The 26,326-nt window shown below is 35.0% G+C and overlaps 2 protein-coding genes across 4 annotated transcripts in view; both read right to left on the reverse strand.

Annotated features, from left to right (window-relative positions):
* LOC142337630 (uncharacterized) overlaps positions 1–26,326 on the reverse strand; it is a 448,376-nt gene that overhangs the window by 313,218 nt on the left and 108,832 nt on the right. The window lies entirely within an intron of this gene.
* The window catches only part of LOC142338401 (uncharacterized), a 68,810-nt gene continuing 53,742 nt past the window's right edge, over positions 11,259–26,326 (reverse strand). For both annotated transcript variants that reach the window (XM_075388160.1, XM_075388159.1), the window contains 4 exons: positions 22,911–23,021; positions 20,954–21,151; positions 19,764–19,916; positions 11,259–11,787 (listed from right to left, as the gene is read on the reverse strand). In XM_075388160.1, the coding sequence (XP_075244275.1) occupies positions 11,696–11,787; positions 19,764–19,916; positions 20,954–21,151; positions 22,911–23,021 (554 nt within the window). In that variant the 3' untranslated portion in view covers positions 11,259–11,695. The remainder of the gene's footprint in view (positions 11,788–19,763; positions 19,917–20,953; positions 21,152–22,910; positions 23,022–26,326) is intronic.

Consider the following 26,326-nt stretch of genomic DNA (forward strand, 5'->3'; position numbering starts at 1 on the left):
AAATAAAAAAATCAAGCGTTAATTTTAAATGTTTTCCCACAAAGTCGCGGAAAACAACAATAATTTTTTTAATCGAGTTAACCACGCGCAAAAGTTTTTAATGTGGACTAAGTTCTCTTCCCAACTTAACAAAAAAATTATTCAACTCAGAAAATTTGAACAGTCAAATTGTTTATGAAATTTTTTCTCTAGTACAGATCAAGAAGAGTCGTTTTTCGTCAAATTAACATTAATTCAAGAAACTTTGATATAACTGGCATTAATGTCATATGAAGTTGGTCATAAATTTTTTTTAATGTGTTTTTCAGTTTGGACTGAAACTTACCACTTAACCGTTTGGCTTGCAAGTTCTTACAAGTTAACCATTCTATTTGCAAGTTCTTAGAAGTTAACCATTTGGTCTCGACCCGGGAACTCAATTTTTCAAAAAATTGCTCATACGCTTTTATTGATATTATTGCATAAGCTATTCAAAATTGTGTTACAAAAATTATGGTGGCTACTGCAACATCAAGCTGGGAGTCATTAACCGTCGACGCTGCCAAAGGTGCATAAATTTTCTCGCAGCAGCTTACAAAAAAACGGACAAAAATATTGTTCGTCGCTGTAAGAGAATGTAGATAAGGTTCAATTACATTGTTCTAGACAGTTTAGTTTGGTAAGTTTTTATATCAGTTTTAAGTTGCGGGAACAACCAACTCGTTTTGGTTGCGATAAGGACAAAAGTCAATGTTTTTTCAAGTTTTAATTCTGACTTGATTGTTGCACGACATGCTCCAGAGGAAAGAGGAGGCCAACTAACACATCACAGACGTTTGACCAGATCGTCGAAGAGGGTGTAACCCAAGTTGCCTAGAAAACCGTTTCGAAAAAAGGTCAAGAAAAAATAGGCTAATCAGCCAAAACACGTGCGAGGGCGGAGACCGGACGAACGTACGTGCCGTAAGCCGTTTTCACCTTCACCACACGGTGTTGTCCATCTCGTCCAGAATAGACTTCAAGAACACGTCCAAGGGGCCAAATTCCACGTGGAGTCATATCTTTCAGAATCCAAACGATGTCGTTGACTCTGAGTGGTGTTTGGTCACTATCGCTCCATTTGGACCTCTTTAACAGTGTCGGAAGATACTCCTTGACGAGTCGTTTCCAGAAATGGTTGACCATTTGCTGCACATTCTTCCAAGACTTGAAACTGGCGGGTTCTTGGCTGTCGAACTTTCCTGGTGGGAGAGAGTTGAACGGTCTGTTGATCAGAAAATGGTTTGGCGTGAGAGGCATTTCATTTTCTGGAAGGTCAGCGACAATCGTTAGTGGTCTGGAGTTCAATATAGCTTCGGTCTCGACCAAAATTGTCCTGAACACATCAAGCGACAGCCTTCTGGAGCCTAGAATGATCAATAGAGTGCGTTTCGCGGTCTGGATCAAGCGCTCCCAAATACCGCCAAAATGAGGTCCATAGGGAGGATTGAACTTCCAGGTTGTGTTCGTTGCTGCCATTGCTTTGTAGATTTTGTCGTTGTCGAGACGTTTCACAGATCTTTTTAGTTCCTCAGATGCACCAATAAATGTCTTGCCATTGTCGCTGAGCATTGTTGTTGGCTGGCATCTGCGGCTTACAAAACGTCGATAGGCGTTTAAAAAAGTGTCAGTGTTGAGATCGGGACAAGCTTCTAGATGGACACACCTAGTAACCAGGCAAGTGAAGATGAGGCCGTAGTGTTTTTCAATCTGTCCTTTGGCATCCTCTATATAAAAGGGTCCAAAAAAGTCGACTCCGCTGTTCGCGAAAGGATACTGGGTAGAGTCTGTCGGGAAACGGCAGGCAGGGAGGGGAGCCATGACGGGTTGAATGTTTTGAGCGGCAAATCGTCTGCAGAGAAAACATCTGTACTTTATACTCAAAAGTGTTTTTCTGAGTCCAATGATGCGGTATCTTTGCTGCACAAAAGCTTTCACTGGCTCTGTTCCTTGGTGAACGCAAATGTTATGTGCATGCTCTATATAGAGTCTCGCTATCTTGTCCTTTGCGTGCAGTATAATCGGAAATTTCTCAACTTCGAGGTTATCTGGCGCAAATTGCAGTCTTCCGCATGACCGAAGGATTCCATTGTTGTCCAACATTGGGTTGAGCGAACGGATTTTGCACTTTGAATCTATCCTGGAACCACGTTTCAGGGCTTGGATTGTTGAGAAGAAGAAATTTTGCTGTGAAATTTTGATCAGCTGATTTCTTGCAAGAATGACGTCTTCTGTTATATACTGGTGATCTTTAGGCCTTTGCTTTTTGATCCGAAAGAGCAAATTGAAGACTGTTGCTAAAGTCAGGAGCAACTTGTTCCAAGTTGAGAACCGTGTCGGGTCGATTATTTGCTCCGACAAATTGCGTGAAATTTCATGCGTTGCTAACACATGCTTTGAAGAGTTTTCAGCAGCGCTGAGCTGTCTTGTGGAAAGAAATGCTGGCGCTGTTAGCCACTTGGCTGTAATTTCGTCTGGGTTGAGACCACGGGTCCCGTGGTCAGCTGGATTTTCTTTGGTGGCAACGTGTTTCCATTGGTAAGCATCAGTTGATGCAAGGATTTCTTTGAGGCGATTCGCAACAAAAACAGGTTGCTTCTTGGTTGTCGATAACCAGTCAAGTACTACTTGACTATCTGTCCAGAGTGTAGAGCGAGTAATGTGAAATGATGACTCTTTCATGATGGTTGAAAGAAGGCGCAATCCGATGACTGCGGCTTCCAACTCTAATTTGGGTATGCTGATTTGTTTAATTGGGGCAACTTTGCATTTGCCTATTAGGTAACAAGTTTCAACATCAGTGGCTGAGTTAGGAACTGTTTTCAAGTATGCAACGGCTGCAACTGCTACAGCTGAGGCGTCGACAAATGTATGGATTTCATTTTCACTTTCTGGTGAATGGCAACTCTTATTCAGAGTTCTGTTCAATGTCACTTCTGGGGAAGAAAAGTATAAATCCAAATTCTTTTGAAGTGGTTTAACTACTTGAGGGGCAATTTGATCGTCCCATTTTTTCCCAAGTTTCCACACTTCTTGAAGAACTATTTTGAAACGGATCGTTGATGGCGACATTATTCCTATTGGGTCGAAGATCGAGGAGACAAGACTAAAGATCTTACGTTGAGTGTATGCTGAGGCATCTTTTGGGAAATCAGTGAGAGGTTTCATAAAAAAGCAGTCTTTCTCAAGATTCCATTTAACACCAAGAACTCTAACAATATCTGTCTTGTTCTCTTTGTCTTCTGGAGGGATTTGGTTTAGAATTAGAGAGCTGTTTGAAACAAATTTTGTGAGTCGAAACCCACCTGTTTGCAGACAATTTTTTGTTTGAAAAACTGCCTTACAAGCGTCTTGTTCTGTTGCATGTGATTGGATGTAGTCATCCATGTAAAAGTGCTTTCTGACGGCTTTGAGGGCTTCTGGGAATTGTTGACTGTTTTCTTTGGCACAATGGTTAAGAACGTATATTGCGCACGAAGGTGAGCAAATTGCTCCAAAGATGAGTCTGCTAAATTGGTACTGTTGTATCTGATTGTCTGCTAACCAAAGAAATCGAAGAGCAGATTGATCAATCTGATGGATGGCGATTTGCATAAACATGCCTTCGATGTCCGCAAGAACTGCAACGGGATGTTCTCGAAATCTCATCAGGACACCTAAAAGGTTATTAAGGAGATCTGGTCCTGTAAGAAGGTTTGAATTAAGCGATTGGCCGCGGAATTTTGAAGCGGCATTTGCAACTCGGCGGACTTTTCCGGGCTTATTGATATTTTCCACAGGATGGTGTGGCAGGTACCAAATTCTGTCTGGTTGAGGATCTTGCATTTCCACCGGTTTGACATAGTTTTTCTCGAGGTCTGTCAAGAGAGTCTCATTGTATTTGTCCTGCAACAAAGGTTTACGTTGAAGGCGTGTATTAAGGCTTTTGACTTGGTTCAGTGCAGAATAGAAGTTGTTTTCCAAATTTATTTCTGATTTCCAAGGCAGTTTGATTTCATATCTCTCACCATTGTGATTGATGGAGTTCTTCAAAATATCAAGAAACTGTTCTTCTTGCTTTGTGTAAACTTGTTCACGGTCCTTCTGAATGCCATCAGCTTCAATACTCCAGAACTGTTGAACAAGTTCGTCAAGTCCGGGTTCATCTGATCTGTTTCTTGATACATGGAAAATAAATTTCTTCGGCTGAGTTGCGGGCTGTTGAGTGGTGGCTGAGATACAATTCTCATATTCACCAGCGAGGGTCCAACCAAGTTTAGTTTTCACACCAAACGGTTGATTTTGATTGCCAGGTATAACATGTGTAGGGTAGGTGTATGCGAATGCGTTAACACCGAGGAGGGCGCCGATTTTCCCATCGGCAATATCTGGGAAATGTATGTGGCGCAAACTGTTGAAGGCATCACAAATTTGATTAAGTTCAAAAGTTTTTGCAGCTGCGACGTTCAGAGACGGGGTGCTGAACGTTCGAGAGAGTTCAAACGAAATTTCAGTTGACTTATATGGAGTTATTGTGACTGGCTCAACAATTTTTGAGAGGGACATGCTGTTCTCTGTATTGAGAAATTGTAGTGGTACTGACTGTTGTGTTTCACGGGGAAGCTCAAGAAATTCAGCTATGGCGTCCAATACAAAACTGAATTGGCTACCGGGGTCTATGAGCGCGTAGGTATCGAAGGCTTTATTCCCCTTGAGGAATGAAACTGGAATAAGCTGCAATTGCTCATACCAATTCTTCGGTGTTTCTGAGCATTGGTTAATGCTGAACGATTGGTTAATTGCATTGCCGTTTAAATTACGTCGTTGCACGTTTTGCTGGCTTTGGTTGTTGAAAGTTTGGCCATAACGGCTGTTGGGGGCTTTGTTTGTTTGACTTTTCTGTTGAGAAGATGTATTTGGAGTTTGACTTGAAGCTTTGCTACTAGACGAAGCTGTTGGATTGTTACCAGAAAAAACTTCAGTAGAAAAAGCTGCTGTAGGGCGTTTGATTTGCTTGGCGGGATCATGAAGGGTTGTGTGGTGGAATCCACTGCAAACCTGACATCGTTTTTGCGATGGGCACGATTGTTTGTGGTGTTTGTTGCTCAAGCAGTTTGTACACAAATTATTTTGGCTGACAAGGTTGTATCGATCACTTGGTGAGCACAATTGATACTCAGGGCATGTGGCAATGCTGTGTTCTTGTTTGCACTTCTCACAAGATCGTTTTGTGTTAAAGGTTTTGTTCGGAACGTTTTGTGAAATTGACGGTTGCTTTTGCTGAGGCCCAAAGTTCCATTGTTTTCTACTGTTTTCCGCTGATGCGTTGTTGACTGACACTGAGAGATTGCCATTGTATTGCTTAGTTTGCGGGTTGTTCGAGTTGACAAACTTTGAGGCTTGAGAACTGATGGTTCTTTGATTGCTTTCTCGACTCACTTTGTCGTAGATTTGAGCTTGGAGCCCCAACCACTGTTGAAAATCCACAAGAGTTGGGTCTGAGTTGAGCTCGGTGAGACAATGTTCTGTCCATTTCAGAACCAAATGATGTGGCGTTTTCTCTTTGGCTTTCTTAATGAGTGTTGTAGACTGGAGGTCTGCTGTAAAGCCAAGGTATTGGAAGGCTTGCACAAGTCTTTTCAAAAATGAGGAAAAGGCAATGAAGCTTTGCTTGTTTTGGAAGTTCATTTGCCAGTTTTCAAGCTTGTTAATGAACGCATTAACAACTATAGTACGATCACCGAAATGTCGGATTAGTTCATTCAGTGCTGTCTGATAATAGGATGGATCGCAGGAGTAAGCATGAATCAAGTCTTTTGCTTTCCCACTCACAGAATTCTGTAAGTAAGTTATACGATGAGTGTCTGTAATGGAAGGGTTGTTGTGAATCATCGTGTTGAAATTATTGATCCACTCGTGAAAGTGGATAGGATCACCATTGAAATTCTGAAGTTTCAAAGGTGGCAATTTGATTGAATGCTTGAAATCAACATTTCCTTTTTCCTGTGTTACATTAGGGTTCGAGTATGCTGAGCTTATGTGTTGATTGACAGTGGGCAGTAAACTCTGGTAAATTAAAGGCTGGCTCAACTGATTTTGTCCAGCAGGATTTGAGTGTTGATTAATGCACATTGGGGCATGGATCGTGGAAGTTAATGGAGCTTGACAGTTCGATGGAACTTGAGAGTCAGGAACAAACTGGTTGTTACACAACTGACTGGGTTGTGTCACATTTTGGTTAACTGGGAAAGTGCTGGTAAAACCGTGTTGACTGTTAACAGGTTGTGGAAATTGCAGAGGAGCCGCAATTCCGTTTGATTGTGGAGCTACCTGGTCTGGCAGAAAATTAGGAGCTGCAGGATTTAAGACGGTATTTTGATGCTGTTGTTCCATCAGTTGTACGGTAATTGGAGGAACACTTGCGGAATGTACCCCAGTTATAGGATTAATATATTGATTGGATTGTAGGCAATTGTTTTCTGCCACTATTTTATCAGTTGTACTTGGAAGATGTGAGGTTCTGTTTGCCACTGTGGGTAAGCAGGGGAGTTTTTGCAGATCACAGTTCAACACTTGACTATCGAGGTATCCATTTGTTCCTATTTGAACCTCAGAAGGTCCAACATTCTGTTGTAGATTGGGAAAATTATGATATTGAGGATTTCTGTTGGCATATGAATCCTGATTGTTTCTTCGCTTTGGCAACTTTAAATTAAGGGTTTTCTCCAATGCCGAGTTTTGGGCAAAAAGACCATCTGCTTGTAATTGAATAGTTGGATCTGCCAAAATGAAGGGGTTTGAAAGTGAGTGATTACCTGAAAGGTTCAAATTTTGGATTGGAGGCAAAAGGTTCTGCGACGTGTCAAAGTTGTCACTCAAGTTGATTTGAGCTGTTTCAATATCGCAGACATCTCTATTTACCAGGTTGGAGGCAATTTCAAGTTTCCCTGATCTTGTTGGAGATGTGAATTTTTGGCTGATATCTTTGTCAAAGCAGGGAAAAGGATTCGGAACGTTTAATTCGTTTCCAAGTTTAGTTTTGGATTTTAGAAGACTTTCATGAACTTCCTTTTTAGGATTTCTTTGATGGGCTTCAAGCACATGTTGAATTTGAAGTCCTGGTTCATTAGATGTTTGCAGAAACAGTGATGGTTGTCTTGGCCGTGGTGGTAATGGAGGCGGCTGATTGAAGATGTTACTGCTGGTCTGCTTTCCTTCTATGTCGCGCTGATGCTGGATTCGTTCCTTGTCGTCACTGGGCGCAGGTGTTGATTGCCGAGACAGGTTTCTTCTGCTGGAGATCATGCTGACATCATCTCTAATGCGACTAGAAGACTGACTGAGCTGGCCATTGTCGTCCAACAGATCAACTTGCAGTTCCAGTTCATTGAGGCGAGTTATTAGTGTCGTTTGCCTATTCAATATTGATGATGCAGTGCTCTGATGTGGCTGCTGTCTCATCACTTCCTCTGAGAGTTTCTTGAGCTCTGTTTCCTGGCCTTTGATTTTGTTGATCATCAAAGACAATGACCGGAAACTCTTTTTCTGCTCCACAGTTTTCTCAAGGAGATCGAGCAGTTTCTTCATTGACATTAATGTCGCTTTGAACATATTGATGGCAAACTGACATTCAGCGCTGTTCTGCTTTGACATATTGGTGGCTGCTGCTTTGTTGTAGCTGATTGTTGATGATGTAGGTGAAGAAGCTCGTTACTGAAGGTGAAAAACGGCTTAGAACCGGAGCGACGCAAATTTTTGATGTAAAAAAAAAAAAAAAAAAAGTTGTCTAAGGTTTGAATGCTAATGATCCTAGTTTTTTCTTGTTCAAAAGACCGGCGACGCAAATTTTCTCAAAAAGTGATGTCCTAGAATGTGTTTTGTGTGCTAAATCTTGCCTTTTGCGCTAAAAAAAAAACTTAAAAGCTTTTCCGAACGTTCGCGCGCTTTAATCGACTTTCGTTCAACAGACTTAAATAATTGCTTGTTTTTTGTTGAATTAACACAAGTTTTGGTTAAATAGCTGGCTTTAACTGTTTTAACTAGTGTGTCTGGCTACTGTAGTTGACAGGAAACTTGTGCTTTGCTACAATTATGCAGTTGAACCAATATTAGACCAGAACTCAAATAATTGTTACATTAAACTCCTTTTTCTTGAAAACTTCAAAACACTCGTCTGTTTCCCTCAAATAGGAATAGATTACCAACCAGAAAGCTTATGAAACTACCCAAGAAAATTTGTCTTAACTCCCTAACCCTAACCAAACACTATGATTAATAAATACCTCTCACAGTTTTTGCGAATTTATAACTTTGAAACCTGTTCTTTTTCTAGGAGTTTATTGTTGTTGTGACGGCTAAAGATAAGAAATTAGTAAAAATGCGATGCGTTTAGGCAACAAGGGCTACAGGAGGGCTACTGAATGCTAGAAATTTGCAGAGACGAATCATATTGTGGAAATCTTTAGAACTCTTTGGTGTATTGTCTTTTTTCGGGTTTTGCAAAAGCTTTTTCGTTATCTTTAAAACTGTGTGACTTTGTCTGCTGTTTTTTACTCTGTTTTCGTTATTTATAGATTGCATTGACTCTAATAAACTCTCAAAACTTTCTCCCACAGATACCGTCTGAGATCTGCTTTTCAAAAATATTGAAAGTAGAAAAAAAAGAGACATCAAATTTTCTGGTGACTACTGGAACCAATTTTCTTCGAAAACTCCTCTTCTGCTGATGGTAACGTCTGAAACCAATAGGGATAAAGGGACTTCGCAGACGGCAACGTCTGAGACCGAGGACTTCTGCAAAAAATCAAGTTTTGGAAGTTTTTTCCAAAAAAAATTAAAAAGCTAGTTATTTTCGTCAAATGAAAGTTTTGATATTTGCTGTGGCGCCTAATGACTTTCTATTTACTTCCATATACAGGTGAAACCATCAAACCGAATGACAATGACTTGTTGTAGGGGTTTGTTTAGTGGTTTATTCGGCAATTCAAATGAATATGTAGTCAGAAAATTAGCTTGTGTTTTTTGAATTTTCTGATTTCAAAAAATTTTTCCTGACATTTCTCATTTATATGATACTGATTGGATAAATCGATGAAAATGGCTTTCTGTTTGATTACAAACTAATTCAGGAGAGTAGTTTAAGGGTTTATTCCGCAATTGAAACGGATATGTAGTCAGAAAGCTAAATTGTGCTTTTTGACTTTTCTGAATTCAAAAAATTTTTTCTGACATTTCCACTTTATATAATGCTGATATGATATATCAATAAAAGTGGCTTTTTGTTTGATCGAAAGCCAATTCCGAAGGGTGGTTTAATAGTTTTTTCCGCAATTCAAATGGATATGTAGTCAGAAAACTAAATTGTGTTTTTTGAATTTTCTGAATTCAAAAAATTTTTTCTGACATTTCTCATTTGTATAATACTGATTGGATATATCGATGCAAATAGCTTTCTGCTTGATTACAAACCAATTCAAAAGAGTGGTTTAATAGTTTTTTCCGCAATTCAAACGGATATGTAGTCAGAAAACTAAATTGTGTTTTTTGAATTTTCTGAATTCAAAAAATTTTTTCTGACATTTCTACTTTATATAATGCTGTTATGATATATCGATAAAAGTGGCTTTTTGTTTGATCGAAAGCCAATTCCGAAGGGTGGTTTAATAGTTTTTTCCGCAATTCAAATGGATATATAGTCAGAAAACTAACTTATGTTTTTCGATTTTTCTGATTTAAGGAACATTTCTCTAAATTTTGTGCGTTTTTTTCGCATAATTTTCTTTCAAAGTTAGAAAATTGCCTTTACTCGCTTTGAAAATAATATTACTAGTCAAGGTTTATCAATCGAGGTGTTATAGTAACAAAAAGTTTTTTTTTTGGGACAAAAATCAATTTTTTGAAGGCTTTTTGTCGAAAAAAAAGTAGAGATTTTGGATGGCTCTAACCGGGGAACAGGACATCTGAGGTAACGTCTGAGACCTCGGGCGGACTTCTGCTGGTGACGTCTGAAACCAGTAAAAAAACAGATCCTCTCGTCGGGGTGACGTCTGAAACCCAATTTCCAAAAAAAAATCGTCTGCTGGGTAACGTCTGTAACCCAATCTTGGCTTCGTCGCTGAAAAAATTGCTTGTCTTTTCTTTTCTGTGACTTTTCTGTGTCTTTTCGGTGTCTTTTCGGTGTCTTTACTGTGTCTCTTCTGTGTCTTTACTGTGTCTCTTTTGTGTCCTAAGAGACTTTTGCCAGTAACAGGGGAGACTTTTGTCCTCAAAATTGTTTTGGGGAAAGAAGGTTTTGTTCTTTGAACGAGGGGTAAACCATAAAATGTAAGAGAATGTAGATAAGGTTCAATTACATTGTTCTAGACAGTTTAGTTTGGTAAGTTTTTATATCAGTTTTAAGTTGCGGGAACAACCAACTCGTTTTGGTTGCGATAAGGACAAAAGTCAATGTTTTTTCAAGTTTTACTTCTGACTTGATTGTTGCACGACAGTCGCGGAAAAAGATACTATTCCCTCATAATTGGCATCTCGGATTTTGAAAGAAAACTTCAGTTTGATAAAAATTTGTCATTTAATGAGGTTCAACGCCTAATAAAGAAAATACTAAATTCATTGCGACGGCTTCTGAAAGGGGATTTGTTCTATATGAATTTTTTAAAGAAAAACCTTTGGTCCAGTTTTGAAGAGCGAATCTTCTGGTAGTTCTGCGGATTTCTCTTACAGCATTCAACATTCTTCTCAGTTTTTTTAGGAATATTATCGTCATTTATTATTATTTATCTCAGCTGCATGTTATAATTATTGCTTGATTCTTCATATGTGTACTCAATATTTGAAAAGGTTTATTCATACAGTCAAGTATTCATTTAAAGACTTCATCCCATTTTGGTTTTCTTGCTTTAATTACTGCAGACAGCTTCACTTCCCCACTTTCCTTCATACGTGTCTAGCTCATGAATATCCTCGTTTTCATGAACGAATTATTAGGCTGAATAAAACTGGTAGCAAAAAACAGCACTCGAAATCCGCTGCTGCGAGCAAAAACAATACTTTTTGGTTTAAGTGGAACAATGGAAGCACTTACCTGGTTTTTGCACCAGAACGTCTGATTCTTGAATATGAATAAAAAGTTTTTCAAAACCTGTCATACGGAAAATTTCATCCTCAATTGCCCTTTTAAAGAACCCTTTTTAAAAGCAGGTGTAGCTATTTGAGAGAAAGCTCAGAACAAAAACTGCACCGTCTTCGCTACAAAAATTCAATGACAAGATAAAAATGAATTCAGGTAAATAAAATGACATTAATTATCCAAAAATAAACAGCTCCATTCTGAAAATGTATTCAATCGCGGTGACATTCCCAAATTTTTTCCCAAATAATGAGAATAAAAATAAAGAGAAAATTTAAAAATATACTATTAGAGAGTTATTAGGATAATAATAAATTTAAATTTAAAATTAAATCTGAAATTGCAATATTTTCAACTCCCTTTTTTAAATATAAAGTTTGTTCATACGCGGTTTGTCAACTTTTTCGAAAGCTATTCAAATCGTGAGAGTAAGTTTCGATTCAATTGTTGAAGAATTCTGTGCTTATGGGTTTCACATATAAAAAGGAAAAGAGATAGCAGTTTTGAAGGCAGTGCGGACAGCATCAAACATCATGTGATCAAAACCACATTCAAGGACAGCGAAAGACATCAAAAAAGGGACACATCCATATATGGGTAAAGATTTGTATTTGACTGTAGAGATGCCAGCAAGATGAAGCAACCAATTATGAAGAGCCGATCTGAAAAAAGAATGTGACATCGAGTTAAAGCACTAAGTTTACACCTGCTAACTGTTGTAATACTGCTAAAAAATTTAACACAAATCATTTTTGGTGATGTATTTCTTACGCTTGTATAAATTTTTCCAAACTTAAAAAAACTGCTTGATCATAGCTCCCAAGAGGCTTTTCGAAAAATTTGAAATATGTCAGATCTTACTGAACGAGCGAAATTCGTGAAATTTTTAAATATATTCAAAACTCTCGTCTAACGCGTACCAATTTTCAAAATCTATGTTTTCTTTGGTAACCAATATTATTTCGTTTGGTAGCAAATGAAATGTTCATTCTCACGTGTTTTTTTCTATTCGCACGCTCAAAAGTTCAATAAAATAATATTAGAATAGAGTTTATCTTCAATGTTTTTGAAAATTTTCAGTTTTGTGGCGTCTTGTAAATTTATAATCAAACAAGGAGACTCGGTAATGTGCGTTCGCACTTAAAGTTCCGACCCCGCTCATCCACATTTTTGGCATAAATGTCTACCAAATGAGGAACAGTTTTTTTTCAAGAAATCTGTCTGAACAAAAAAAATCGCCTACAACGCAAATAACTGAGTGTAGTTAAAATGTCACATTAGATTGATCACATCAACCATTATTATGAATCAACCACTCCAAAATAAGGGTCGGTAACATTTAGACAAAAAAGAACAAAAGCAAAAAAATGTGGCTTACGTTTTTAAAAACAATTATTTTCTGAGTAATGAAAATCCATTACATAGCAATTGAAAACATCCCAGATGTTTATGATCACATACGGTTCTATAAAAGGGCAGTAAGACCTGTTTTTTTAACCAATTTTTTATGCGGTTACAAAAAGAAAAACTAATGCAGACAACAAACAAAAATTCAAATAAACTTTGCGAGAAAATGCTGTCGAAGCCGTAAAGTCAATCTTTCCACACAAAATTTGTTCAATTGAGTCTTAGTCGAACGCCAATAACGTGGTATGCAACTTAATTAACTCATTAATGAGAATCTGAAACAAGTAAACAAAAAAAAGAGAAACAACAAACTTAAGTAATAATTTTGTGTTTTTCGAAAACAAATAATTTTAAAGCCATGAAAGCCATCAGATAAAAAAAGAAAGATATAAATAGGTCTGTTTGTCCGTCCAAAGGAAGCGCTTGAGACCTGAATTTATTCAGCATATGTCTTATATCTACAAAAAGAACGTCAATTATAGACAAAAATCAAAATTTAGTTTACTTTTTTCCCAAAAACCCGTGTCGAAGCGAGTAAATTCTTAACAATTTCTTCATAACATTAAACTTTGTACAATTGCACCTTCCTCGAGGACATTAATGTTATATGTGACCTGTAAATAACGAGACTAGATGACAAATTGACGAAAGAGAGCCAAAATGCGAAGTTAAAACGTCTTTTTTTCATATTTGAAAACAATTGTATTCAAAGTCATGAAAACCATCAGCTATTTACTCAAATCAGAATATCGGCTCAATTGTTCCACCTCAAAAACTCAAGCAGACTTTTCATTATCCAGGAAATTTCAAACGACTAAAAAGGCAAAGTAAAACCTACATTTAAAGACAAATGTGAAAAATTCAATTAAATTCTTACTTCGAGAAAGGGGTTTTGAAGCCATTGGAACCATTATCTATGACTTTTCTATGTTCAAGTTTGTGCTTTTTGGTCGCCAATATTTGAATATGTGAACTGTAAATAATGTGATAATGTGACAAAACGAAATAAAAACGTGAAAAGTGGCCAATGCCCTAAAACCGAAAACAAATGGTCAATTCTCGTAGTATCAACGCCAGAAAACCAAAACTTAACGCGTAAAAAAATTTGGCTTATGTTTTTAAAAACATTTATTTTCTGAGTAATGAAAATCCATTACATAGCAATTGAAAACATCCATGATGTTTATGATCACATACGGTTCTATAAGAGGGCAGTAAGACCTGTTGTTAACCAATTTTTTATGCGGTTACAAAAAGAACAACTAATGCAGACAACAAACAAAAATTCAATTAAACTTTGCGAGAAAATGCTGTCGAAGCCGTAAAGCCAATCTTTCCACACAAAATTTGTTCAATTGAGCCTTACTCGAACGCCAATAACGTGGTATGCAACATAATTAACTCATTAATGAGAATCTGAAACAAGTAAACAAAAAAAAGAGAAACAACAAATATAAGTAATATTTTTGTGTTTTTCGAAAACAAATAATTTTAAAGCAATGAAAGCCATCAGCTAAAAAAAGAAAGATATATATAGGTCTGTTTGTCCATCCAAAGGAAGCGCTTGAGACCTGCAGTTATTCAGCATATGTCTTATATATACAAAAAGAACGTCAATTATGGACAAAAATCAAAATTTAGTTTACTTTTTTCGCAAAAACCCGTGTCGAAGCGAGTAAATTCTTAACAATTTCTTCATAACATTAAACTTTGTACAATTGCACCTTCCTCGAGGACATTAATGTTATATGTGACCTGTAAATAACGAGACTAGATGACAAATTGACAAAAGAGAGCCAAAATGCGAAGTTAAAACGTCTTTTTTTATATTTGAAAACAATTGTTTTCAAAGTCATGAAAACCATCAGCTTTTTACTCTAATCAGAATATCGGCTCAATTGTTCCATCTCAAAAACTCAAGCAGACTTGTCTTTATCCAGGAAAATTCAAACGACTCAAAAGGCAAAGTAAAACCTACATTTAAAGACAAATGTGAAAATTTCAATTAAATTCTTACTGCGAGAAAGGGGTTTCGAAGCCATTGGAACCATTATCTATTACTTTTCTATGTTCAATTGTATGCTTTTTGGTCGCCAATATTTTAATATGTGAACTGTAAATAATGTGATAATGTGACAAAACGAAATAAAAACGTGAAAAGTGGCCAATGCCCTAAAACCAAAAACAAATTGTCAATTCTCGTCGTATCGACACCAGAAAACCAAAACTTAACGCTTAAAAAAATTTGGCTTATGTTTTTAAAAACAATTATTTTCTGAGTAATGAAAATCCATTACATAGCAATTGAAAACATCCAAGATGTTTATGATCACATACGGTTCTATAAGAGGGCAGTAAGACCTGTTTTAACCCAATTTTTTATGCGGTTACAAAAAGAACAAGTAATATAGACAACAAACAAAAATTCAATTAAACTTTGCGAGAAAATGCTGTCGAAGCCGTAAAGTCAAACTTTCCACACAAAATTTGTTCAATTGAGTCTTACTCGAACGCCAATAACGTGGTATGCAACATAATTAACTCATTATTGAGAATCTGAAACAAGTAAACAAAAAAAAAGAGAAACAACAAATATAAGTAATATTTTTGTGTTTTTCGAAAACAATTAATTTTAAAGCCATGAAAGCCAACAGCTACAAAAAAAAAAGATATAAATAGGTCTGTTTGTCCGTCCAAAGGAAGCGCTTGAGACCTGCTCTTAATCAGAATTAATCATGAATAAATACATTAATTGGGAACTGCTTAGGAAGTCAACTGTAGCTATCTAAGGTAAGCTTTGATTTGAAATGTTCTGTTCTTTAATTAACATAAAAAAGACCGAATTAAAAAAATTTGACCGACCTATTACAATCTGAATTTTCTTTGGATTGTAACAGTCCAAGATTGGACCAAAAGCTGCCTTGTTATTGCTGTTCTTTCATTAAGAACACTCAGTTGTTTCGAATGTGTTAGATCTAGATAAGTTGTTAGTTAAAAGATCAGAAATAAATGCTGTTTTTTGATAATCCTAGAGTAAAGTTAGCAAAACGGCAAAATTTTAATTCCAGACTAGTCTCAATAGAAAAGAAAATAGGACTAGTTTCTATTTGTAGTTTTAAAGGCTTGTTTTAGTTGTTTTGGGCGTGAGTTTCCGGCAAATTTAGTTAAGTGGACTAAAGAAGCTTATTTCGGGCAATTTTTGATGAAAACGGCTGAATTTTGAAATATTTACCCAAAATATTAGCCAAAAAAATCAATCAAAATAGTCAACAAGATTTTTTGTCTCTAAAAATTGAAAAGTGTTATTGTTAACAATTTTTACATATTTTAGCAAAATTGACAAATATTTAGGCAAAAATTCTAGAAAATTTGAATAAAAATAAGAAATGCAAATTGGTCTCATTTTCACAAAAATTGAAACCACGATAACCAAAAGATTCGGATAAAACCAATCATCAAGCCTCCGCTATACTGAAAAGTAAACCCAACAACACTGTTGTCATAAATGTTAACAAATTTTAGCAAAATTGATGAAAATTTGGTCAAAAATCCGGTAAATGTGAATAACAACAACGGATTTCCGTCTACAATTCACAAAATTTGAAGTCTCGATAACTCTCTGTTATAAACGAAATTCAAAAAACCCTTCTTTTAATTGCATATTCTACGCTGGACGGGCTTTTTAATGATACCACTCACAACTCTCTACGATGAATTTATCGATCGGTGAAAATTGACTGAACAAAAGAAACCCAGTTGAGTATATAGTTCCTCCCCCCTCAATTGGGGATGGAAAAATGACAATTTTGTGTACAGTTTTTGCACTACAAGGTCAAGGTTGTGTAGATTTGTGATTAATGCAGTTCAGTTTAACTGAAGTTTTATATTATGTTACCAATGCTAAAGTCTCAAGCCTAAAGTCAGCATGTCCAAGTCGTCCCAAATGAATAATCAACTTTTGGTCTAAGACTTCAGTCTGAGTAGGTACCATGACAATACCGTTTCCTAAATAAAAACAAAGAGCCTCGTTAATGTGAGTACGCACATAATGTTCCGACCCCGCTCATCCACATTCTTGACTTAATTGGCTACCAAATGGCTAAATGATGAAATGACAGACAATTTCAAGAAATTTTATGGTCAAATAAACCAACAATGGAATACAATAATTCCACGCTAGAGGGCCGACGAAACTTGTTGTTAATAGGACTACTAGAAAAGAAAACAAAAAATATTCGAATAACAAAGAATAAGTACCACCAAAACTCGATGTCTACATTTAAAATAATAACGACAAAGTCAAACTTGCATCAGATAAAACCCAAACAAAAAAAAACTAACCTATATTTCATTATATAATACATGGGACCTGTCCTCGGTGCGACTGGGTAACAGGTCCACAAAAAGAAGAGAGATGCGAAATTCAAAAGAACTTCTCATTTTTTAAATACAAACATTTTCAAAGTGAAAAAGATCATTAAAAAACAACTAAAATAACTAAAATGTTAATTCATTACTCCCTAGGAAGCAATTGAGACCTGTCATAGTCCATTGTACGTCATACGAGTACAAAAAAAATGCAAACACAGGCAAATATAAAAAGTTCAGTTAATAAATGGCAGTGAGGCCGTTTAAACAAAAAAATAGTTTCACTAAGATAAAAAAAACTACAATCGCGCGTTGTATCGAAACCAATGGCAACTACCATTATTGTTTTATTTAAAAAATAAAACAAAAACCCTTAAAAATTAAAATATATAAAAAATCTCAGACATTTAATGAATTCTCTAAGCAACACTAGTAACAAATTCAAGAAGAAATGGTTGACACTAAAATCGTTATAAATGATAAAGTTTAGTTCACTGCAAACAGTTTTTAACATGCTTGTTTTTCCAGAGACTAAGTTAAAAATTGACCTAAGAACTGTATAAAAAAAGGCGATGCTCAAAAATTCAAATAAATTTGAAACACATATTTTCACAAGACATCACAAACGTAAGATTTGGTCTAAAATAGATATATTGATTTGCAATAACTCAAAAAACTATTGGGCTTGCTGTTAATGAAAATTTGTCACGAGACCTCACAATAACAATAAACAAAGGCAGAAGTCAAAACTTCACATACAATTTGACGACACCTCAGTGTTCAAGGCACTATATTTATAAAATGTTATCTGCAAGATTTTTAATTCATCACTTGTTTCTCATCTGAACATCAAAGGTTCCTCCTTATGAAAAGACTACGTACCAATAACAAAAAAAGAGACCCAGAACTTGAGCAAAATAGAAATTTCTAAAAAAAATTCTCCTTATAATGAAACTGAATAGTCCAAGCCATCAGTCAAAAGCTATGAACAAAGAGCAAACACTTTTTGAATCAAGACAAGTGTTCGAGATTTCTCATTAGTTCAATTCAGTTACATGGTGAAAAAAATGAAACCAAAAACAAAACAATTGAAAAAACTTTTTTTATAAAGTTAATTTGAAACATATTATAGCAAAAAAGCTATGAAATTAAACCTTTAAACATGCTCAATTATACATCCTGGGAAACTCGACTGAGCGCTCTCTATCTGGCATATGTTGTACACAGGCAAATATGAGGAACATGTCGTAAATATGTCGGCAAAAACAAAAAAGCCCCAAAATTTTGCGACAGGACTGTGTCTCAGCCCAAAAGCAAAAAATATTCAACACAAAAAATTTTCATTTTAAGATACGCTTTTTTCAGCGCTCTGCATTTACCCAACTATACTTTGTTTCAATTATACCGGTCAATAATGTAAGAAATTGACAAGGAAACAAATTGCACCGATAAAATAAGCAATAATGCTCAAAAAAAGAAAAATTGAAGTCCCGAAGCATCAAAACAAAGAAACCATTACTTAACTATAAATCAGTTATGTACATCAATATAAAACTTACAGAAAACCTATGTCTCGTTGTTTTACTAATGCCACGCAGGAAAATGAGAGATATAAGAGGAAATAGTGGCAATGTTCAAAAGTTCACCAACATTTTGTTAAAATAAAAATTTTCAAAGTCAAAAGCGACATTAGATAACAGCTGAATTAATTGTCTAGGTTCAACCACGCTTAATTAAAAAGCCAATTGGACGTTTGATTGGGGAGACTAAGTCATTATACTACAGAAAGTATAACATATGAAAAAAAAACTTAAGAGTTTTACAAAAACAGTTGATCCGAGCCATAAAAATGTTGACCCTAATTCTCAAATCATAATTTATGGTCCGTGGGCCTAATTACTCAAAACAATTTTTTGTCAATCATTCAGCCCTGATATGAATTTCTTGTCAGTAATTTTTAAAAAAAGCTTTGAATGGGGAAATATTTTGAAAATTGGCCTCGCCACATTAAAGTCTCAATTTTTTCCGTAATGATCCATGTAGAGATCAAGATCAGCCCTGTTTTTGTTTCGCGCTTATGAAAAAGCTGGACTTTTCAAATGATTGCAAATTAGATCCATATTTAAAGAAAAAATCAGGCAATCAAAAAAAATTTTGCATTTTGTATAATTATCGAGTTTATATTCGCAAGAAGCTGGAAAAATTATACTTCCAGAACACTCTTAAAGCCAAGCCAGCAGGAGTACAACTTGCTCTGTTTTTGAGTTACAAATAATGTTTCCGCAGTTTTAAGGTCTCTACTTCCAGCACACTTAACAAAAGTGGTCTAAATAAGCAGATTTTGTCTCATTTTCGACAAAAAGAAGAATTTTGAAAACTTTAGCATAAATACTAGCCACAAAACTCGGATCAAGCAATTCAGCAACCTTCTTCTATCTTAAAAGATAAAATCAGTAACACTTCTTTTAACAATTTTACCATATTTTAGCAAACTTGACAAAAATTTGGTCAGAAATAGGGAAAATGTGAACAAAACAACGGAATGTTGTCTACTATTCACAAAATTTAAAACGTCGATAACTTCCTGTAAAAAGCTGAAATCAGAAATGTCTTTTTAATTCCAAATTATGCGCTGGACGGGCTTTCTAATGATACCACTCACAAATCTCTGCGATGATTATATTGGCCAAAATTGACTGAACAAAAAACCCAATTGAGTATATAGTTCCTCCGCCCACTAAAGTGGGTCGCAACAAAAACTACTGCTATCGTCTCTTCTATATAAACGAAAACAACAAACGAAAAAAATGAAAATTCTTTTGATTTTTGTGCTCAATGAGCTGATATAATTCGAAAGAGTTACTTGTTGATGTGAGGAATTGGAATCGTGTAGTTGCGGAGTCTGTGAGTTTGTCATTGGCTGCTGCTTGACCGCCAGGAGCCACAGAGACGTAATAGGTCACGGGTGACTCTGTGTTCAGGTCTCCATACGTACATCCATACAGACCTTCCACATCTGGAAACAAGTTCATTTACTGGACATATATCCGCTAGTACCGTTATGTTCAATATATGCACTAATTTAAACAAAATCTAAACCAATGAAACTGATTCTATAAATATTCATTCTCTATATATTTCACATTTCAAAACTAAACCCCGACCTATTAAGTCGAGAATGTGAAATGTAGCTCAGAACAAAGCATTTGAAAAATATGCAACAAGTAAAATTGGTAATATATGAAGCGAATGCAAATTTTCTCATTCAGCGAATCATGTGGTTGGCGAACAAACAAACCCAATAAATGAAAAAACATGTCTTTGATTTCATTCATCGGATATATTCATCTTGATGCCATTTTTAATTTAATCTAACTGCAATAAACATTTGACTAAAACATCATGTATTTAAACAAAAAATAAAAGTTGAAATTGTATCCGTTCAGTTCTAACTATCTTTGCAGGTTTAAAGCAATTATTTTCAGGAAAAATAAAAAGATATGAAGCTTGAAAATAAACAGCCTGACAAAACCAGAAAAGGCCACGAATATTCTCAGTTTTGGAGATATTTAGGTCTTTCAAGTGTTCCACAGTTCAGTAAGTAGTTCCCACCTGGTTCCGTGGGGAGAAAAACAGATATTTGGTGTCGCAACAGAAGCAAGAGCAAAACCGGTCGACATGTTATGAGACAACATCACAACGCAGATCGTAATTTTTGGTGCATTATGGTGCATGCATGATCAGAGTAATTTCTGTATATCAAGCAGCTAAGTTTCTGTGTTCAAGAATAATTACCTCTGTCAAAACTAAGATTTAAAATGAACCATACATTTTCAATAATATTTGAAAATATTTGGCGTCGAAACATACATTGAAACCAAGAGCTAGCAAAAACGAGTCTCAAGCATTTGAATTATGCACCATAATAAAACTGTTGCCACATCTTTAAACTCTCATAAAAAGTCAAAATAAAAAACAACGAAAACAGACAAAAAATTGTTTAAAAAAAATCTACTCCGACCTTAAGCTCTCGACCCAACCAGTTTTCCCCACCTTTGTTGGCGTTTATGATGAAAAGACTTCCTTGGGTTGAGGGAGACATGTTTTCGTCGACCTTGTAGTGTTCCCTTTTACGCACTGGGAACTTCCTTGCATAGTTCTGCATTATAGCACCATTGTTACTCTCCACCACTATTATTATAGCTTGTCTAGTCGTTTTGTCTAGACTTGGTCTATCTGCTGCTTTCAGACCTAAACATAATCTAAAATTAACCTATATATTTTGATTAATTATTCTAACCTCAAAAATTATATCGGGGTTGGCAACTTTTTGCTACCCTGGCTTTTTTGTGAAGTCAATTATGGCCGATCAATATCTTTTAAGAAGAGATACAAACGTTGTTCCAATTAAAAGTGCAGGCTTACAAAAACCGTTCATATTTCCGTCCTTTTCACTCTTTGTGAACGCTCTGTGTTCCGCCCATTCATGTTTTTTTATCCAGAAACAGAACAAAACGACAAATCAAAGACATTTTTGGTACGCTGTTCTCATCAGTACCCTAATTGATACCGGATGATTATCTTACCGGAATCTATCAGAGTCTGACAGATAAATGGTTCGCTTCAAAAATCTGGCAGAAAAATGGTTATCTTGCAAGATTCTGATAAAAGGGAAAGAGTTCGTTTGGGTTGAGCCGCATTTCAATTGGCTAATAATATCTATTCTGCTCAAACCATTTTTTCGGAAAAATATTTCCAGAACAGTTTTCGTGTCGATCTGATAAACAAGCACGAAATTTTTTTAAAAAAATATTAAAGAATGCTTGATAAAAAATTGCTTGATTTGATTATTCACTGAGCTACTATTCCAAAATTTTTATTTGTTTTTGTGTCGCATAAAGTAAATAAATAATTGACATACTTTTTGCGGCTCAATGGATTACAAAAAATTAAAACAAGATCATTTTCTTCTTTTATCATTTTTTCAAATACTTTAATTTTTTAATGGGAGAACACATTAAAGAATTTCCATAGAAGAATCAGTGTTCCCAGAATCATTGGTATTCCCAGAATCGAAGGTATTCCCCAAAAAGTTTTGATATTACAAGAATCTTAAAAAATGTTATCTTTTGTTAATCTGACAGAAATTAGTTATCTTGTAAGACCTAGGCACAAAAATAGTTATATTGCAGCAATCTGACGGAAAAGGGGTTTTCTTGTACAAATCTGGCAGAAAAATGGTTATCTTGTAAGAATCTGCCAAAAATCTCTGGCAGAAAAGATGTATCATCTTGTAAGAGTCTCTCAGAATCTGCCACGTTCCTACAAGATAACCCTCTATTCTCGACTAGGGTGTGTTTGATTCGAAACGTAGCTTTGGTTGTTCGAAACGAGCTTCGGTTGTTTCCCAAGATTCCATGTGTTTGGTTTTTAAAGGTTGAAAACGTTTGGTATGTTCCGTTTCAAACGAGAAAAATTGTCGGTATGTTTGGTTTCAAACGTTAGAACTCGTCGGAAAGTTTCACCTAAAAACATAGAAAATTTGTTACGTTTGGTTTGAAAATATCAGCCGGTTTTTCGATAATCTGACCTTTCGTTTTAAGTTTTTCCACATGTTATGATATCGTTCTAGTCTCAAGAATTTGAAGAGCACTTCTCAGAACAAACGTGTTGACATTTGTTCTATACATCGTAAATACTTTTGCTCTACCTATGAAAAGACAATGCTCGAACAATATTTGAATGTTATTTCTGGACCCATGAAAGGACGTTTTGCTCAGTTTAAGTAGGAAGCTCGACTGAGTAAAATCAGTCAATAAATGATCACCTAGTGGAATTTTTGCGTCCTTTTGATAAGTGGAGGTCTATAAATGGGTAGTGAGAGGCCTGATAATAATTATATTTACAATTAAAACATGCCAACATGAAAAAAAAACAATATAAGGCGTTGAAAATAGTCCTTTGAAGAGGATAAAGTTTAAAAAATGAGATGCTATAGATGTTTGTTTACCTGTGTACCATGTGAACTCATTCATTGTATGTCTGTTGATGTTGTCTCGATTGTCTGGGATGCAAGCCAGTTGAATGTGTCCATCTGGAGTTACACTCAAGTTCCTGATCTCTACAACGCACAAATATAAACTGCGTTAATGAAAAACGGAGATTTATCGTGTCAAGGGTAAGCAGGGATAGGTAGTAATCATTTGTCCACAAGTAACTTTTTCTAGGAAAAATTGAAAATCAGAACACAAAACAATCACCTCTTGAAACAAAAAGAATAAACAAAATTAAAGCGTTTACACAAGAACCACTCAAGCAAAAAGTAAAAAGAACTACTAATTGAACAAAAAGGCACAGAAATGTGTTTTTGCACATAAGGTTCCGACCCCGCCTAACCACGTTTCTGACTTAATTGTCCACCAAATTAGGACGAGATAGAAAGTTTTCAAAAAGTCACTTATTGTTCGAAAATAATTTGTGTATAATTTTTTTTACAAAAATCGCTTGAAGCTCAAACTATTATACAAATTAAACAAAAACTTATATTAGAGCTTCGATATTACCTGCCATTAAAGACAAACAACAAAATCAAATATAAACAACAAGAACTACTTACAACCAAAACTCAATGTCCATCAGTCCTTTTTTGCATTTAGTGAAAAAGTGATAATAGGATCATATAAAAGCTAACTACGGCAATTGACTTGTATTTCACCAGGAAAGACATGGGACCTGTCTTTGTTGAGAATATATAACAGACAGTCAGAAAAAAGGCATGGTTAGAAATAATTTTATACTTTTTGAAAACACTTAAACTCAAAATAATCAATTAGCTATCAACTGATTTCCTTCAATAGCTTCAGTTATATCTCCATACAAAACCACTGAGACCTGTCAATATTGAAAATCTGATTAGACAACAATGGTTAAATACAAGCAAAAATCAAAAAATGATTTCAATCTTACTAAGAAATGGTGTCGAAGCCAGTTGAGATCAACATTTATTCACTAAAATTAATGAAAACAATCAAATGCGCCTTACTTCAACGCTTGTGATATGTGATAAGCAAAATGTCACCAATACACCTTCAATGTGATGATCGGACAATACAGCAGAAAAAAACCTCGAAAACTGGAAAACGTCAAAAAAAATTATTAAAAAATTGTGAAAATTTGCAGTGTCAAGGCGAAAAAAAAATTAAAAACATTATAAAAAGAAATTAAAGCGCTATTTTGGTTTACTTGAAAAAATGCGATGCCTCCTATCACTGAAAATACGCTAAAAGGTGGCCTGAACAGAATTGAAAGTTGCAAAGATAAAAAAATATAATTCTTTTTTATCAAAAAAGTGTTGAACCGAAAACATATATTCTTAGACAAACTCTCAACTTGATCATTGACCTTCCATTGCACGTACTTTCAGAATGTCAACAAATGAGGTTTGACTTGAAATCTGTTTGGTCTGTAACTAATATTGAAAAAAAAAGCAAACGTAATTCAGTAAAATTAAAGTGTGCCATTGTAATCCGATTTCTTTTGAACTATGAATCTTCACAAAATGACCAAAACTAGTCCTGTTCTTGTTGCTTCTCGATTAAAACCGAAAAGTGGCAAATGTCAACGAAAGGGATAAATTGACAAAAAACTATTATATCAAAAGGAGATGACTTTTGTATAATTAACGAGTTATATTACTAAACAACCAACACATCAAATGAAATCATTAGATATTGTATTTATGGCTCCCTCAAACGTCTATACAACTTTTTGACCATTTAAATATAGTCATAAGACAACAAAAAGGAGAGCGAATGCTGGCAAATTTGCATAATTCATCAATAGTTAAAAAAAAACAATTTGTCGGAGCCATAAACACCATTAGCATTACAAAAAATACCCAATATGTTTTATTGGAGTTTGATTGGGCAAAAATGGAAACTCTCATTTATTGATTTTTTTAATTGAAGATAGATTTTGCTGTACTTGGTATGAATCAATTGCAAAAAAGATTTTAAAAAGGACAGAGACAAAAAACAATCTGAAAAATTTCTTGTTGACAATTTGAACGATGGGATCGAATATGTCGTTGCCATTGCTTCCCGACTACTAAAAACTCAATTGTTCTGAAACATTGAGTAATCGTTTATTTTTCTCAAACAAAAATAACAATAATAATAACTCAAAAAAAAATTCTGCAGTTTTCATAAATTTTGGTTAAAATTTGCGAAGAACCGCACGAAAGTCATTTTCAGAAAGCTTTCCGGGAAACCGGAAAAAAATAAGCTAATCACTGATCAAGTAAAGATTGTATCAGCACTTTTCATGTCTGCATCACCGGTCAAAATGGACAAAATTAACCCGAAAGGCATATTTGATGCATTTTTTATCGAAAAAAGAAAGAAAATTGATGAGTTTTCAAAAAGATAGCAGGAATTATAGCAAAATCATTTGATTTAATCAAGTACCTTTCATCTGTAAACGTCAAAGAAATGAGACTATCGTAAACAACTTTATCCTAATCATAGCGAAAATTGATCAAAATTTAAGGAAATTTGAGAAAAATGTTATCATATATGTTGCCTAGTGTGAACATATATGTTGAAAAATGTTGAAAGAATTGCAAGGAAAGTTATCAAAGTCCATATGATTGTTTGATCTGTTTTATAGCCTTATAAATGGGAAAAATAATGTGACCAACAGTTTGAGGAAAAAACAGCGGCATCAAGCAAAAACTTATTGCAGACTGCAATAGACTTGGAGCTCTTTTCAGATTTTAAACCACTTCTGGCACTAAGTAACGCCTGAATTGAGAATATTTTGAAGAACAGAAAGACTATATTCAACCTTTTCCGAATATAATGCCGTGGATGTATGCCCAATCCGTCACGGGCAACTCTGCCTGATCTGCTTACCTCTCGGTCGTTTTTTCTTATGCTAATAAAAAGAAAATGATACAAAGTTTTGAAAAAAAGAACATTGTGGAAAATTCGGGCAAAATTGAGGGGATTAGGCAACCCGCGTTCTCAGATTTTTCCAAAAGTTAACAGGGGAAGAAATATAAAAGCTACGTATCTTAATTCTTGCTAATTGAATCCTTCTAGCAAAGTTTATAAATCTATCTCTCGTACTGAGCGTCTATTGCGCACGGAATTTATATATATATATATATATATATATATATATATATGTATATGTATATATATATATATATATACATATATTTATATATATATATATATATATATATATATATATATATATATATAGATATGTATATATGTATATATATATATATATATATATATATATATATATATATATGTATATACATATGTATATGTATATATATATATATATATATATATATATATATACATATATTTATATATATATATATATATATATATAGATATGTATATATGTATA

The sequence above is a fragment of the Convolutriloba macropyga genome, chromosome 4 (assembly GCF_964194025.1).
Source record: "Convolutriloba macropyga chromosome 4, txConMacr16.3, whole genome shotgun sequence".
NCBI classification, from domain to species: Eukaryota; Metazoa; Xenacoelomorpha; order Acoela; family Convolutidae; genus Convolutriloba; species Convolutriloba macropyga.